Raw genomic sequence first — 16,969 nt, forward strand, 5'->3', positions numbered from 1 at the left:
AGTTGTAGACAGAATTCAGTGGAGTAGGAAATCACCCAAGGTGATCAGACTGGAGGGTGCTGTTGACATCCATCACAATACTTTCTTCCCCTGCTGAGGCTAGTTCCATGCTGATTTATGATGGATTCTGGGTTATGTATGGAATGAAGCCATTTCTCCACTCCATTTGAAATGCAAGCCCCATGCCCACTCCAAGGTTTAATGATTTCTGACCCCCCCCCCTCCGCTCTGCAGTCCAATGGCACTCATATCATGTATAAAAACACAATCTGGATCGAAAGTGCCAACAACACTGGCAACATCATCACCAGGGACCGCACGATCAATGTGGAGTTTTCCTGTGCTTATGAACTGGATATCAAGATCTCCTTGGATTCTGTCGTGAAACCTATGCTAAGGTAAAGGATCCCATGCAGTCTCAACATTGCTTTGTCTTTTCCTTGACAGTTAAGGTTGGTGTAGTCAAGGTTGCTAGCATTTGTCTTTGAAGCACTAGTGGAGATATAATTCAGAATTCCTGGACCTAAATATTTTAGACCAGCACCTTCCATAGAACTTTGTAGACTATTCCAATATGATAGCAACATGCAATCACTGAGCACTTGAAATGTGACTTGTGGCTTGGAGGCAGGGGTGAGGAATTGAATTTTTAATTTTTTTCATTTCCATTTGAATTGCTCCTTGTGGCTAGTGGGTACCAGATTGCATAGCAAGGCCTTAGACCCTCCTGCTACTTGCTTTGCCTTCTGTCTGCATTGTCGGCTGGAGACGTGCTAGGCACGTCTGAATTAACACAGTCGTCTGGCGTTCCCTGTCCTATGGTTGTTTCCCTTTTAGTGTCATTAACCTGACAGTTCCAACCCAGGAAGGCAGCTTCACCACCAAGATGGCACTGTACAAAAACGCCTCCTACAAGCATCCTTACCGCCAGGGCGAGGTGGTGTTGACAACTCGAGACGTGCTGTATGTAGGCGTCTTTGTGGTTGGAGCTGACTCCACGCATTTGATCCTAACGCTCAACAAGTGCTACGCCACCCCCTCCCGCGACAGCAACGATAAGCTCCGGTACTTCATCATCGAAGGGGGGTGAGTAGTTCCCTAATAGGCGCTGTGTTATCTGCAGCCTTTTCTGGGGGGAAGGGAGCAGGACTGAATGCTTGTTGACAGGACCAGCCCTTTATGTCTCTTAATTCATCTCATTCTCATAGCAACCTGTGAGGTAGATGTGATAAACTTCACTTTACAGATGGGATCAGGCCACATATTGACAGTCACACAGCAGTTTAGTGGTGGATTCCCCCCAGGCTGTGTGACTTGATGACAAGATGCTCTATTCTGGGTGTGATCAAAGCAGGGATTGTGATCTGCCTACTTCGAATGTGGAATTCTGCAAAAGAAAGGATGTAGTAAGAAAAACTAAATGTTAATGACTAGGAAGTCTATCAAATTAAAAGAGAATTTAAAAGACAGTGGTTCTCCATTGGTCTTAGGGATACATTCCAAGATCCCCAGTGGATGCCCGAAACCATAGGTGGTACTGGACATTTGTGTGTGTATATTATATATTTATATAATGTATATATACACATTTCCCAGTACATATATTCCAATGATAAAGTTCAATTTGTAAATTACTCATAGAAAGAAATGAACAATAATTACTACCATGAGTAGGTGTGGAAATCAAGTTGTGTGTGTTTTCACATGTTTTCCTTGTTAGCAGGCATGGTTGAAGATCCCTGTTTGGGGGTAGACTGTCCCAACCGAACCTGTTATAAAGAGAAAAATTATAATATTGCACTATGATACAAGTTACCTGAATGTGGTCTCTCCCTCTCTCTAAAGATCTTATTATGCTGTAATCCCCCTTTCTTGTAATGATGCGAGATGACACAGTGCCTACGTGATGGGATGGTGTGTGATGGATGACATAGCATTGTGCTGTAGCGTGAGGATACTACATGAGGATTGTATGTGATGAGATGACGTGAGATGGATGACACAGCATTGTGCTGTAGTGTGAGGATACTACATGAGGATCATACATGATGAGTTGGTGTGAGATGGATGACACAGCATTGTGCTGGAGCATGAAAATATTACATAAGGGTCGTACATGATGAGTTGGTGTGAGATGGATGACACAGCATTGTGCTGTAGCGTGAGGATACTACATTAGGGCCATATGTGATGAGATGGCGTGAGATAGATGACATAGCATTGTGATGGGGTGTGAAGATACTACATCAGGGTTGTTAAACACAAGCACTTAGGTATGTGACAGTCTATCTGATAAAGAGACAGCTACTGAGTGACCAATGGGTGGGTGGCACGGATACAGTGACAAAGGGATGCGTTGCATCTTGGGCAGAGTGGACTGGGACAGCACGAGGTTTCATTGTGCTCTCAGAATGGTGCATTTAGAATTTGGCGATTGGTTCTTTCCTGGAATTTTCCACTGAATATTTTCAGACTGTGATTGATCATGGGTAACTGGAATTGGGAAAGCAAAACCATGGATAAGGGCTGCACTCTGATAATACCTTGTAAACTCAGCAAGTTTCCTTTTACTCACCACTGTAGGCCCACCACGTAATGTACTTCCTAACACATAGTGGTTGCACATTAAAATTGACAAGGTGAATAAATGACAAGAAAAGTTTATAGATCAATCAACAATAAGAATGGCTATCTTTCTTTTTTTAAAAAACACTTCCTGGTTCTGTCAGGCAGTTTGCACGTATTATAATTGATTTTACAATAATTCATTTTTAACAGCTTTATTGCATGCAGACTTTATATACAATAAAATGTACTTGCTTTAAGTGTAAAATTCAATGATTTTTTAGTAAATCTGCAGAGGCGTACAAACAGCACCATAATCTAATTTTGGAACATTTCCATCACTCCAATACAAAGAATTCTTAAAGCAGGTGACGATGTTAATCAGAATTCTTTCAATTGTAAATGGCAGAGACCAATTCAAACCAGCTTATACAAAAAATATAAATAAAAACACAAAGCATTTGCAACACCAAAGCACAGGACACAGCTTCTGGGATGATGGCATCTGGGGCTAGATGCTGGCCAAAGCCTCCTCTTGCTCTCTCTCTCATCTCTGCCTCTTTTGTCTCTCTCACTAACCTTGGTAGATCCTGGCAACCCTAGATTCATCTCCTTACACTGTCGCAACTTGGGAGAGAGTACTTCTTCTACCTCCAATCCAGGCAGTCCCAGGGAAGGACCATGAGTAGCATGTCTGGGCTTACATGGCTAGCCTTTGTTCTGGGCTGGGGATGCTTGGGTCAGCATCCACTTGTGTAGCATGCAAAGTGCTGTGGACACTGGAATTAGCTTTATGGCTGGCAGTGGAGGGTGGAGAGGAATGGTTCTCCAAGGGAAAAGGGGTGTGGTTCTGGGCAAATAATGGACATCTGCTATGTTGGAGATGAAACAGTCTTGGAGAGGTGAGCGACATAGCTGACCCAAAGCCACCCACGCAGCAAGGGACAGAGAAAGACACACTGGCTCCCTCAGTGATACGGCGTGGTGCATGGCAAATGTTACCAAGGCATATCGTGGAATCCTCAGCAAAGAACCCATTAGGGCATTTGCCTTTGTGAACTGAATTTAGCTTTCAGAAGCAAAGGGAGGCCGGCACCGCGGCTCACTAGGCTAATCCTCCGCCTTGCGGCGCTGGCACACCGGGTTCTAGTCCCGGTCGGGGCGCTGGATTCTGTCCTGGTTGCCCCTCTTCCAGGCCAGCTCTCTGCTGTGGCCAGGGAGTGCAGTGGAGGATGGCCCAAGTGCTTGGGCCCTGCACCCCATGGGAGACCAGGAGAAGTACCTGGCTCCTGCCTTCGGATCAGCGCGGTGCGCCGGCCGCAGCACACTGGCCGCGGCGGCCATTGGAGGGTGAACCAATGGCAAAAAGGAAGACCTTTCTCTCTGTCTCTCTCTCTCTCACTGTCCACTCTGCCTGTCAAAAAAAAAAAAAAAAAAAAAAAAAAGAAGCAAAGGGAGAGAGTTGGTGACTGCCTGGTGTCTCACAGGCCTTGATGCGTGGGTGGACATCACAGTTCTCCTTCTCCATGTCCCTTTCTTCCCTTAGCACTTTCCTTTCTCAACATAAATGGGCTAAGACAGAAGCCACTGCACAAATGCAAACCCAACTGATAGGGCTTGGGTGTTCTTTGAAAGATGAGCTGGCGCTTAGCATTTTAAAAGGCGTTTTGGGGGAATGGACATTTAGCCTAGTGGATTAAGGTAGCTGTGTCCCATACTACAGCACTTGGGTTTGATACCTGGCTCTGGTTCCTGACTCCGGCTTTCTGCTAAGGCAAATCCTGGGAGGGAGCAGTGATGGCCCAAGTAGTTGGGTTCTTGCCCCCCAGGATGGAGTTCCCAGCGTCCTGCCCTGCTCCTTCCCTCCCCAGCCACTGCAGGCATTTGGAGAGGAACAACAGGTGAAAGCCCTCTGCCTCTCATTGTCTCTTCCCTGCCCTTCTGTCTTTCAAATAACTAACAATAAAATAACATTTGACAGACTTGACCCAGAGAGGGGGAATAAACCAGCATGTTCATAAATCTCAGCGCCCCCTAGTGTATGTCTGTATAAAGATCTTCAAGTCACACTATTGTTGGGTGGGAGGTGACGTCATCCTGTAGGAGAATTTGACTCCATTGGTTCTTTTTTAACCTTTCTTGGGCAGATGGGTTATTGCTTTGTTCAAGTGAACTTAAGGGAAAACGGATATTCACTGGTTAATAAATGAATAGTAAGGTGTGTCCAGCTTGTGGGGGGTCAGTTGTTTCTTCCCATCACCAGCGTCTACCAGTAGCTCCGAAGTGTGAACACACACAGGACACCTGTCTTGTCTTTTTGTGTACCCTGAAAGAGGAAAAGACAGGTGTCCCTCTGGTAGTGGATAGAAGACACTTGTGCCTGGCTTATTCGCTTGCTCTGAGAAGGCGCCCAGCCAGCCCTCCTGCTCACCTGGACCCCCTCCTTTGTATCCACGCTCTTCTGATACCTAAACCTCAGGTCAAGTCCCTGGCAGAGAGCTGGTGGTCAGGAGGGAGAGTCTACGTGAAGATTGGGGGCTGCTCCCACTTTAGAATCCCTGAGCCAGTTTAGACCATCGAAATGACTAACAGCAACGAGGAAGAGTACAGCATGTGGGTTTTTGTTTGAAAGCATTTAAGAGACAATTGCCTGGGAAAGCAGCTAGCATTTTGCCTACAAGACTAATTACCTAACTTAATAGGTGTGGGAACGCTGAAGGCTAACTTCAAGTTTTAATTTTCCTTATTGCTAAGCAGCTTAATCCTTGGGTTAGGGAAAGGAAACAGGAAAAAGAGTGCTTTTATCCATATCATGTTGAAGAACTTCTTGGCTTCCGTGGGCCCACCTTGGCTATGGAAACACAAGGCATTTACCCACTCACCCAAGGAAGATTTTTGAACACCTGTGACGTGCTGTGTGATGGCTGGTGCCACGGTGAGGGCGTGGTTCCTGCGCTGAGGAGTTCAACGAGGCGCTGTTGGCAGACCCAAGAAAGGCCACCTGTCCCTGGGCCTTTGAGGGCACCGGCAGGCATCTTTATAAAGGAGGGCACGTGACTGGGTTGAAGAACGAGCAGGAGTTATGCGCGGGAAGAAGAGCAGAAAGATCTTCCAGGTGGGGAAGCTGTACATGAAAAGACACGGGAGCGTGCGAGACTGTGAGGGGGATTCTTAAGGAGTTGCAGCAAGATGTCTGCGCCGGAGGGGTGTCTCGGCGGTGACTTGGCTCCAAAGCACCAAGAGGAAGGGAGTTTTTCTCAAGAGTCTGTCGCCTCCATTTGAACGATTCTAACCTCCTCCCTAGCCACTCTTCTTTCCCCTCTAGCTCCTACCTATTCTAACGCGTGGGAAGATTTCCCAGTAGGGTTTGCATCGGGGGCTCCTGCCAACATTGATAATTAACTGAAGAAAGTACAGAAGAAGTAAGAACTAATCTTGTGTTTGTTAAATTGTTATCAGTAAAACACAGCATTATGAGGGGGAGGAATGAGAACCGGAAGTGTGGGGAAATTAAGTGCCATTCCTGCAGTCATTTAGCTTCTAGCTGCAGCTGGGATACTAATTCGAAGTGGAATTCAGTGTTCCAGAGCTTCAAACCATGAACCCACGAGGCAGTGGTAATAAATGACAGACCCATGCAGATCAGAGGTCGCTTTCAAAGGCAGACATTTTCACCCTTCATGATGGTTTGATGTGAAATGTGAACTTTTGAAAGGAAGATGAGGATTGAAGCCAAGATCCCATTATTTTTTTTTTTCCAATTAGGTGTCAGAACATTAAAGATAACACCATTGGCATCGAGGAGAACGGAGTGTCCCTAACTTGTCGCTTTCATGTCACCGTCTTTAAATTCATTGGGGATTACGATGAAGTCCATCTGCACTGTGCCGTGTCGCTCTGTGACTCAGAAAAGTATTCTTGTAAAATCGTAAGTGAGAGTGAGAGAGTGAAGTGCTTAGCCCTGTTTCTCCCTGGCCCAGCATACAGTCCTGAACGCCAGGTGACTGAACCGGAATCACCCACAGGTGCTAAGGATGGATGCTTTGTCTTCTTTCGGGGGACACAGAGAGAACAGTACGTTGAATCTTCTCTCTTTGAAATGTCAACTGGTCATTGAACTATCACTAGACAAGGGTTTCTCAAACCTTGGCACTCTTGACATTTTGAACCCAATAATTCTTTGCCATATGGGACTGTTGTGTGCACTGTAGGGTGTTAGTAGCGCCTCTGGCTTCTACCCACTACATGCCAGCAGCTTCCACACCCCAGTTACAGCCCTGAAATGTCTCCAGACATTGCGACACGTGCCCTGGGGATGGCAGGTTGACCTGGTTGAGAAGTATGCTGGGAGCGTATGAGTAGAGCCACCTGATTTTAATGACCATTGGGTTGAGCTGCACTCCACTACTGAACCAAACTCCTGGGCACAGGGTCCAGTTTACCCAGGGGTCCTGTAGACCAGGGTCACCTGATCTGCACGCGAGGGGCAAATAGGATGAGGTGGCAAGCCCATCATCTCTTCCACACTAGCATCACATCCCTACCACGTAGGGCTATCTCCTTATGGTTGGATTGCCCTGGAACCTGGCCTCTACCATTCAACATTCCAGCATTATGCTCACCCTGTGTTTGCAGAATCAAGATATGAATTACGGTCAGAGCTACTTACAGATGATGCCGCATACATTAGCATCCGGTGAGACACAACAAGCCTCCTTCCAAGCACAGAGGCCCTTTGAATCTCATTCTAGTGTGGAGAATATATTTAATTCTGCTCAACCTAAAGCCTGGAGTCCCAGTGGGCTCAATGATCAAGAATGCATTGGTTCTAATTAATCGGAGTAGCGACAATGCTCCAGGCTGAAGCCACTGCCTCTCTGGAGGTGGAAACATGGTGAGGAATAAGTTATCAGCTTAATTGTGTGAAATTTCCCCTCTGGTGTTCTGTTTTTCAGAATTGCCCACAAAATTCCAGGATTGCCACAGATTATACAAAAGAACCCAAAGAACAGATCATTTCAGTGGGACCTATTAGGAGAAAAAGTATGTATGTTCCCTAAAACCCACGATAAATATTAAAGCAAGGGGCCGTGAAGACGTGGCGGTCTCTCTCCTGTGCTGTGAGTCTAGGGATGAGGAGGCCGGTGCTGGGGGCACCGGTGCGAGAGGCTGCCCACCTCCTTAAGGAAATCTTTTCCTTGTCCTCAAAACTCCACGACCTTGGCCTTTCCCGAACCCTTTCCTCTCTTGAAACCTTGCCTCTAGGGAGCAGTTGGAGGGTGCCACCGCCTGTACTGAATTCGCTCCTCTGTCCGTTTTCAGGGCTGGACTGGTGTGAGGACAATGGGGGCTGTGAGCAGATCTGCACGAGCCGCGTGGACGGGCCTCTGTGCAGCTGTGTGACCGGAACCCTGCAGGAGGACGGCCGGAGCTGCAGAGGTAGCTGCGCCTCTGCTTCCGGGCAGGCAGCTGGGGGACACAGGAAGTTCTTTCACAGGCGAGGCAGAAAGTCCTAGTTGAAGCCCATTCAGTCAGACCTTACGGTGAAAGTTCCAGCGACTAAGACGGAAAGATGGGGAATATGCCCAAGGGATTCTAGCACCCCCTCTTTAAACCTTTGAGTCCCTGCTCTTTCATTGAAAAGATGAAAGTAATTTTTTTTTTTTTAATAATAAAGTGAGTTATCCCACCACGTAAGGACCTTAATTGGCCTTACATCTGTCTGCCCAGGCTGCATGGGCTGAGGTCGGGAATGAGATGTTTGCTCCAATAAATAAAATCCTGGCCCTCACCCGGGATCTCGCTGCACCTGTGATGTTAACAGGACGCTCCTCCAGGGTGGATTAATTCTGCCTTAGTCAGGGCCATTTGGATCGAGTGGGTTCTTGGCAGGGACATTTCCTTTACTTAGTTGGGTACCACAAATATGTCTGCAGGCTCACTCACAGGTATTTGTTTTCTCATGGGATTTCCTATGTTCCTCTCCGTTTACAGCTTCCAATTCTTCAGCTGAACTTCACGTCTGGACACTCCTTCTCATCATGACCCAGATTTCATTATGGCATTTTGTCTATAAATCAGGCACGACCTCATAAGGAACTCAAGGTTGCCATTTGAAGTACTGTAATTTACTGACTTCAGCTCCCTGTAGGATAGAACGTGTGTGCCCCGAAGTCCAAACCTATTTGAAAGTGTCCAGCACCTAAACGTGACGCCCCCTGTTCCCAGTGGTCACAGGTCTGGAAGTGAGTGAAATCCCAAGCTCCTCTTTCAAAGCACAAAACAGGGCTTTTAAAAGCCAGTTGTGGAAAGCGTGTGTCTTGCCGAAAATTCCCAAATAGTTGCCACCGGAACCTTTGGTTCCTATGAAAAGTCATTAAAGGAAAAAAAAAAAAAAAGAATAAACAAAACACCTGGTTAGCCAAGACAGAGCAGAAATTTGACCAGAGAAATCTTTGAGCCAGTGTCACTTTGGCATCACAGCTTGTACGGAGAGAGGGCCTGTGGCAATGGTTTTGAAGCAATGACTGGAAGGTCTGACTCCCTCCAGGGCCTCTTCCTGCTGTTTTGGAAATGTCTGATCTGTGATACGCATGCGTTGCTCTCTTCTGTTTGTGATGAGCTCCTTCCCCACCCACTGTGCCCTCACCCTTGCCATTGTTTGCAAACCCAGCCCCTTCTCTTTTTACAAATCAACCAAATGATTTTTAATGTGTTTTATCTTTAAATAAACTTTGTGTTCAAATATTCTCATTAGTAGGTGGCTCGAATCATTCTCATTGACGCTAAGCTTTGCATACTAAGTCGAATGCTGTAATTAAAAAATATAATACACAAAAGAATAAGCCGCAGCCATTGGGCCTGGTATGCAGTGCTGGTCCGAGCTGTAGTGCACTGTGTTCTGGTCCCGTGTGTACTTCCAGAGCATTTAGGTGCCATGCACAAGAGAAGCAGGCAGTGCCCTCTCTTATAAGCGGCACATAAACACACATTTACCACAATTAACCACAAAATTGAGGGCCTGCTAAATATATCCCTGGAGAGGCTCTCCTCTCTACAGTTAAAAGCAGTCACACCGACTTCACATCTATTCCACAGCTGTCTTGCCTTGAAGCCGACAATATTTTTGTATTTTTCTGGGAACTCCAAAAAAGCAGAGCCAAGCTGCTTAGCACCCTTGGGCGTGGGTGCGAGTGCCATGGCTGTTGTCTTGTGTGTCGAAGGCAGCAGCAGCCCACGGTCATGGGGCTGAAGCGGCAGGTGTACACGGTCTGTTCTCCCAGCCCCGGGAGGGTCAGAGAGCCCCAGCTCAGCTTGGCAGCCACACAGGACAACCAGCACAGGTGGAGGACAATGAGCATCTATCTACTCCTGCTGGGTCTTTGCGAGATATTTTGGGAAAATGCTGAGCACGGAGATGAATCAAGGAGTCAACCATCTACGCTCGCTGCGATGCCACACTGCTCCTCCAACGTGCTAGAAACGGGTGTCGTGCACATGTTCTTTGTTTACATGAAACCTCAACTCCCCGCCACCTCACGTGTGGAGAGCTGAAGATTCCAAGGAGTTATTGCACCTGTTCCGTTCCCACTGTTGAAGGCGTAGGTTCTCAAAATCTGACAGATGCTGAGCTGAACACAATAACATCACACCTAGTGTTTTGCTTGAGTTCCTTAGATGAAGTTTACACAAAAATATACAAGGAGGAAATGATATATTACTTATTTCATGACTTCTCTGTTGATTCTCATATCAAAGTCATTAGAAATGACCAGGTTAAAAACTATATAGATTTTGGGGTCCAGCATTGTGGCGTAGTGGCTAAAGCCATTGCCTGCAATGCCAGCATCCCATATGGGCACCAGTTCGAGTCCTGGCTGCTCCACTTCTGACCCAACTTCCTGCTAATGTGCCTGAGAAAGCAGTAGAAGATGGCCCAAGTTGCTGGGCCCCTGCACCCACATGGGAGATCTGGAGGAAGCTTCTGGTTCCTGGTTTTGGAATGGCCCAGCTACAGCCATTGCAGGCATTTGGGGAGTGAACCACTAGATGGAAAATCTGTGTGTGTGTGTGTGTGTGTGTGTGTCTCCCTCTCTCTCTCTAAGTCTGCCTTTCAAATAAATAAATCTTTTTTTAACTTTTATTTAATAAATATAAATTTCTGAAGTACAATGGCTTTTCCCCCCTCATAACCTCCCTCCCACCCGCAACCATCCCATCTCCAGCTGCCTCTCCCATTCCATTCACATCAAGTTTCATTTTCAATTATCTTTATATGCAAAAGATCAATTTAGTATATATTAAGTAAAGATTTCAACAGTTTGTACCCACACAGAAACACAAAGTGTAAAGTACTGTTTGAGTACTAGCTATACTGTTAATTCACATAGTACAACACATTAAGGACAGAGATCCTACATGAGGAGTAAGTACACAGTGATTCCTGTTGTTGACTTAACAATTGACACTCTTGTTTATGGTATCAGTAATCACCCTAGGCTCTTGTCATGGGTTGCCAAGGCTATGGAAGCCTTTTGAGTTTGCCAACTTCGATCTTATTTAGACAAGGTCATAGTCAAAGTGGAAGTTCTCTCCTCCCTTCAGAGAAAGGTATCTCCTTCTTTGATGGCCCGTTCTTTCTACTGGGATCTCACTTGCAGAGATCTTTCATTTAGTTGTTTTGTTTGTTTGTTTGTTTTGCTAGAGTGTCTTGGCTTTCCATGCCTAAAATACTCTCATGGGATCTTCAGCCAGATCTGAATGGCTTAAGGGCTGATTCTGAGGCCAGAGTTCTGTTTAGGACATCTGCCATTCTATGAGTCTGCTGTGTATCCTGCTTACCATGTTGGATGGTTCTCTCCCTTTTTAATTCTTTCAGTTAGTATTAGCAGACACTAGTCTTATTTGTGTGATCCCTTGACTCTTAATCCTTTCATTATGACCAATTGTGAACTGAAACTGATCACTTTGACTAATGAGATGGTATTGGTACATGCCACCTTGATGGGATTGAATCGGAATAAATCTTTAAGAAAAACTATAGATTGTTTATTTGCTTTTTAATGAAATCCGTTCTTGCCACACCTTTATTCCTGGTCATTGGTTTGCTCACTTGATTGACATCCCTCACTTGTCTACCATGGGACTGGGCCAGGCTGCAGAAAACTCTAGGGTCTAATTGGCTTAGCAGCAAAGATTTCCTTGTCACTCATGTGAGCAGACTCTGCTCCTCACTGTCAGCCTGGCATGGAGGTCGCTCAAGGTGCCGCTGTCGTCCGGTGCTGCCGATTCCACGTGTGGATTTCAGCAAGGGAGGTGAGCCTGGAGAAGCCCAGCCCGGCTCTTTCATGCCTCTGCCCAGAAGTGACACGTGGTGCTGCTGTTTCCATTTTGTTGGCCCACACAAGTCACATCGCTGCAGCTTTCAGAGACTCGGAAGTACAAGTTTCCCCTCTACCCGGGAGGGAGAAGATGCAGGCATCGGTGGTGATGGCTCTCAGGATGCCTAGGAGGGCACCACACCTGAGTTAAAGACAAGCACGTCTACAGAACTGGTACCAAACAGCCCCTTAGGTGACTTCCTGGGGTGGGGCAGAAGAGTGTGGAGATGACCCTGCCCCTTCTACTAATTCTGTTTGCAACACAAACCATTCAACGTGCCAATGCCTTCCTTTTCTCCTCTATAGCATGAGCACACTAAGAATTTTTTTCTCCAAATATTCTTACATTAGGAAATGAAACTAGACAAATATTAAGCGATATGATAGTATAAAGAAAGAAAACTCCAGAACATTGCTTTTTTCCTTGTGCTCAAAAAAATTTGCCTCAAGGAGGGGAGACAAAAACGTACAAATTTAGCAAAGGTTAAAATGGAAGTTAATTGGGAGTCTTGTTGGCTTGGTATTTGTCTGATGTGAAAAAAAACAACATCTTGGGGTCTGGCATTTGTGACAATAGGGAGTTCTATAATTAGTTTCTAACCAGTATTAGGTATGTGTGCTACTCAAAATCCTAATGGCAAAACTTGAGAGCACTAATTGTTTAACATTGTCTAATATTCTAGCTATTTTTAGAACCATTTGACATTTAGTGAGAGCTTGAAATCTAATAAAATTTCTTTCAACCAAAGGAATTAAGTAATTATCAAAAGATGACGATCATACAGGGTTAGGGTAATGAAGAATTAGTTCTTTATTAATTCTGAATTAATGAAGCCTCCACCCCATTCTGAACCTTCCAGTTCTCTCTCTCTCTCCCCAGACCCAGGGCACTTCTGTACTTCGCAGGGCCTGTTTAGAAGAACATGATGGTATTCTTCAGGGCCCCAGTGTGCTGCACAGCCCTGTGAAAAAGAAAATCAAACAGCACCCTCTAGTGTCTGCTTTTTATTTCCGCACGAAACCCAAATGTAGACTAAATCACACCAAATTATGATTCCCGCCCCACCCCCTGCCTCACCGCCGCCCCAAAACCTTAGATGCAGAACATTACCAGAATATAGCTTTGGAAAACACATCAAATGCCAAGGACATTTTCTGGAGAACAGTATGAGATTTATTTTTATGCACAATGTAAGCATCATTCCAGGAAAATACCAGCTCTTGGCATCCCATGCAAATTTTGCCCTTAATATCTATTTCTCCAACATGAGGACAGAAATAGCTGTCAAGAAAAATTAAGTGTATGTCTTTAAAATGTTGAGAAATAAACAATCTGATAAAAAAAAAACATGAAATATTTAGTGGTCTCCCCCCTCCCCAGTAGAATGTGAAATACTTTTGTATGCGTCTACAGCACGGCAGCGATAACTCTGGTCTGACTGATGCCAGGCTGTGTTTGTGATGGTTTAATTATGTTTGCTGAAATATGACTCTCATATAAGACAACATCTCCACGGCAGAGGGACAGATCTCAGTGTCTATAGATAGAAATAAAATACAAAAGACTCATCGTTCCATGAAGAACTCAGCAATCAAATTCTATTTGCTAAGGAAACAAATGGAGGAAGAATAGTCACTGTACATTTTGATGTGTGTTTCTGTTTGCCTATAGCCTCGAGGTTAGCGATTGTTTTTTGTTGGCTTAAGAGACTGATTGTGAAATATTTTTGAAACTAAGATATTCTCCCATTAGATGAAATGACAGAACCTTATGCTAATGTATTATCTTCCATACCTAGCACTGTACTACCTGTGTTTAATATGGTTTGATGCTAAATCATGCTGCATTTTAAATATTTATTTATTTGATTTGAAAGGCAAAGAGAAAAGAGAGAGAGAGAGAGAGATCCATTTCCCATCTGTTGATGTATTGCCCAAGTGTTTGTAACAGCAGGGGTTGGGCCAGGCCAATGCCCAGAGCCCCAAAATCCTTCCAGATTTCCCATGGAAGTAGCAGGGACTCAAGTATTTGAGCCATCACCTGCTGTCCCCTAGTGTGTGCACTAGCAAGAAGCGGGGAGCTGGGGAAGGGAGCTGGGACTGGAACCCAGGCACCCTGAGATGGGATGCAGATAACCTGAGCAGCAGTGTAGCTGCAGCACCCAACACCTGCCCCTCATGCTGCATTTTGACAGAGAGATTAGAGAAATCTGAAGTTGAAGTAACATTATATATGGTACAAAGTGTTAAATAAAGAGGCCGGCACTGTGGAGTAGCAGGTAAAGCCGCCACCTGCAGTGCTGGCATCCCATATGGGCGCTGGTTTGAGTCCTGGCTGCTCCACTTCTGATCCAGCTCTCTGCTATGGCCTGGGAAAGCAGAAGATGGTTCAAGTGCTTGGGTCCCTGCACCCGTGTGGGAGACCCAGAAAAAGCTCCAGATTCCTGGCTTTGGATTGGCCCAGCTCCAGCTCTGTTGTAGCCATTTGGGGAGTGAACCAGAGGATGGAATACATTCTCTCTTTCTCTCTCCCTCTCTTCCAAATAAATAGAGAGAGAAACACAAACCCACTCATGTATGTGTGCTTGTGCGCATAGGTTCATTTAGCAGTTGTCAACTTCTAATGGGACATATTAGAATGATAATTGCCTTTTCAGACAAAACCTGGGAAATGGAGTTCTTGATCTTCTGCCCTTAGCTCTTGAATTTCTCTGTGGAATAGTTTAGGGTGCAAAAATCCATTGATATTACCCTATTTCATTTAGGTAAAAATACATTATTTTACTGAAAAAGACAGCATACTTAATTACTTTAAGTCTTGAAAAACCTTTGCATAGGATATACCCAGAATCAGTAGAGTTTTTTTTTTTTTAAGATTTTATTTATTTATTTGAGAGGTAGGGTTACAGACAGTGAGAGGGAGAGACAGAGAGATAGGTCTTCCTTCCATTGGTTCACTCTCCCAGAGGCTGCCAGGCCAAAGCCAGGAGCCAGCAACTCCATCTTGACCTCCCATCTCCCGTTGCCACCTTCCATTGTCTTTATAGGCACGTTAGTATGAGTCTGGATTGGAGGCAGAGCAGCTGAGACTTGAATCAACACTGTGATGTGGCGTGCTGCTTCCACAAGCAGTGGCTTAGCCCGCTGTGGCACAACAGAGGCTACCGTCTTGGTCTTTAAATAACATTTACATTTGCTATGGTTTGAGTGTCCCCTCTAACACCCATGTGATGTAATTGCTGCTATGATAGTACAGGGAGGTGGGGACTAAAGGGAGGTAATTGGGAAAGGGCTCCCAGAACAGGAATGGATTAATGCTACCACCCCAGGAGGGGACTAGTTATCATGAGATGGGTTCCTGATTAAAAAAAAGATGAGTTCCCCCTTTTTCCTTCTTGCTTCTGCTTTTCCATATACCCTGTCACCAGGCAATGCCCTCCCGGCTGTTGTGGCACAACCCAGAGACCCTCACCAGAAACAGGCAGCTGTGGACTTCCCAGCACCCAGGAGTGCGAGCTAAACACATGTTCTTTCTAAGTTACCCAGTCTGCGGTACTCTGTTACAGCAACAGAGCAGGAGCTGAGACAACATAAGGACATGGATCATTCAAGTCAAGGACTTACAAGTGTGTCCTCTCTAATACTTTCCACGTGTCTTGGCGCTGGAGACTGCAAAATGTGGCTAAGGCATATCTCCACCCATGCAGGGAGCAGAGTCTGCCCTCCTGAGGAATCAGGATCAGAAAGCAATTTGGCAAACTAATTTGACATGGGGGAAGTGATTTAACACATAATGTGAAAGTGTCTAGGTGTCCTCTCAGAATATTCAAGGCAGAAAATAAGAAAAAGAACTGTGGATCGCACAGAACACAATTTTTTCCCTTAGAAAAAAAAATTCCCAGTTTCTAAATGCTTCCTTTCGACCTCCAAGAGAGAAGCAGTAGAAACATTCAGAATTTTAATTTAAGATTAGCAGCAATGTAGTGAGTTGAGAGATGCTCAGTCATGATATTTTATTTATTTTTTAATAGATTTATTTATTTGAAAGTCAGAGTTACACAGAGAGAGAAGGAGAGGTAGAGAGGTGTGCCATCTGCTGGTTCACTCCCCAATTGGCTGCAATGGTTGGAGCTGCACCGATCCAAAGCCAGGAGCCAGGCACTTTTTCCAGGTTTCCCACATGGGTGGGTGCAGGGGCCCAAGGACTTGGGCCATCTTCTACTGCTTTCCCAGACCATTAGCAGGAAGCTGGACCGGAAGTGGAGCAGCTGGGACTCGAACTGGCGCCCATATGGGATGCTGGCACTGCAGGTGGTGGCCTCACCTGCTATGCCACAGCACCGGCCCCAGCCATGATACATTTTAAAAAAAACTTTCTTATTTATTTGAAAGTCAGAATTAGAGAGAGAGAGAGAGATTGATTATTTATCCACTGGTTCACTCCCCAGATGGCATACAATGACTGGGGTTTGGCCAGGCCAAAGCTGGGAACCAGAAGCTTCTTCCTGGTCTTTCACGTGGGTGGCAGAGGCCCAAGTCCTTGGGCCATCTTCCTTTGTTTCTCCCAGGCCGTTAGCAGAGAGTTGGATTATAAGTGGAGCAGCTGGGACTCAAACAGGCGCTCATATGAAATGCAGGCACCACAGGCTAGGGCTTTATCCACTGCGCCACAACACTGGCCCCTCACCATGATTCATTTAATTGGTGTTGTGCATGTTGTTGTTTTCTTTAAGATTTGTTTGTTTATTTTGAAAGGCAGGAGAAAGAAGAAGAGACACACAGAGAAAGAGATCTTCCATCCACTGGTTCTCTCCCCAAATGGCCACAACAGCTGGGACTGGGCCAGGCCAAAGCCAGGAGCCCAGAACTCCATCCAGGTCTCCTACGAAGGTGCAGAGGCATAAGCACTTCGATCGTCTTCTGCTGCTTTCCTAGGTGCATTGGCAGGGAGCTGAATCAGAAATTGAGCAGCCAAGATGTGAAATGGTGCTCATGTGGGATGCCAGTGTCACACTGTGACTTAC

The 16,969-nt window shown here is 45.6% G+C and overlaps 1 protein-coding gene across 1 annotated transcript in view; it reads left to right on the top strand.

The window, feature by feature from the left end:
* Positions 1–9,261, top strand: part of TECTA (tectorin alpha) — a 68,788-nt gene extending 59,527 nt beyond the window's left edge. Inside the window, exons 17-22 of the mRNA XM_051819395.3 lie at positions 235–398; positions 838–1,086; positions 6,331–6,493; positions 7,521–7,608; positions 7,888–8,004; positions 8,560–9,261. Coding sequence (XP_051675355.3) covers positions 235–398; positions 838–1,086; positions 6,331–6,493; positions 7,521–7,608; positions 7,888–8,004; positions 8,560–8,660 — 882 coding nt within the window. The 3' untranslated portion in view covers positions 8,661–9,261. The remainder of the gene's footprint in view (positions 1–234; positions 399–837; positions 1,087–6,330; positions 6,494–7,520; positions 7,609–7,887; positions 8,005–8,559) is intronic.
* The last annotated feature ends 7,708 nt before the right edge of the window (positions 9,262–16,969 follow it).

Source organism: Oryctolagus cuniculus, chromosome 1 (assembly GCF_051225735.1).
Source record: "Oryctolagus cuniculus isolate XC-2025 breed Fujian yellow rabbit chromosome 1, ASM5122573v1, whole genome shotgun sequence".
NCBI classification, from domain to species: domain Eukaryota; kingdom Metazoa; phylum Chordata; class Mammalia; order Lagomorpha; family Leporidae; genus Oryctolagus; species Oryctolagus cuniculus.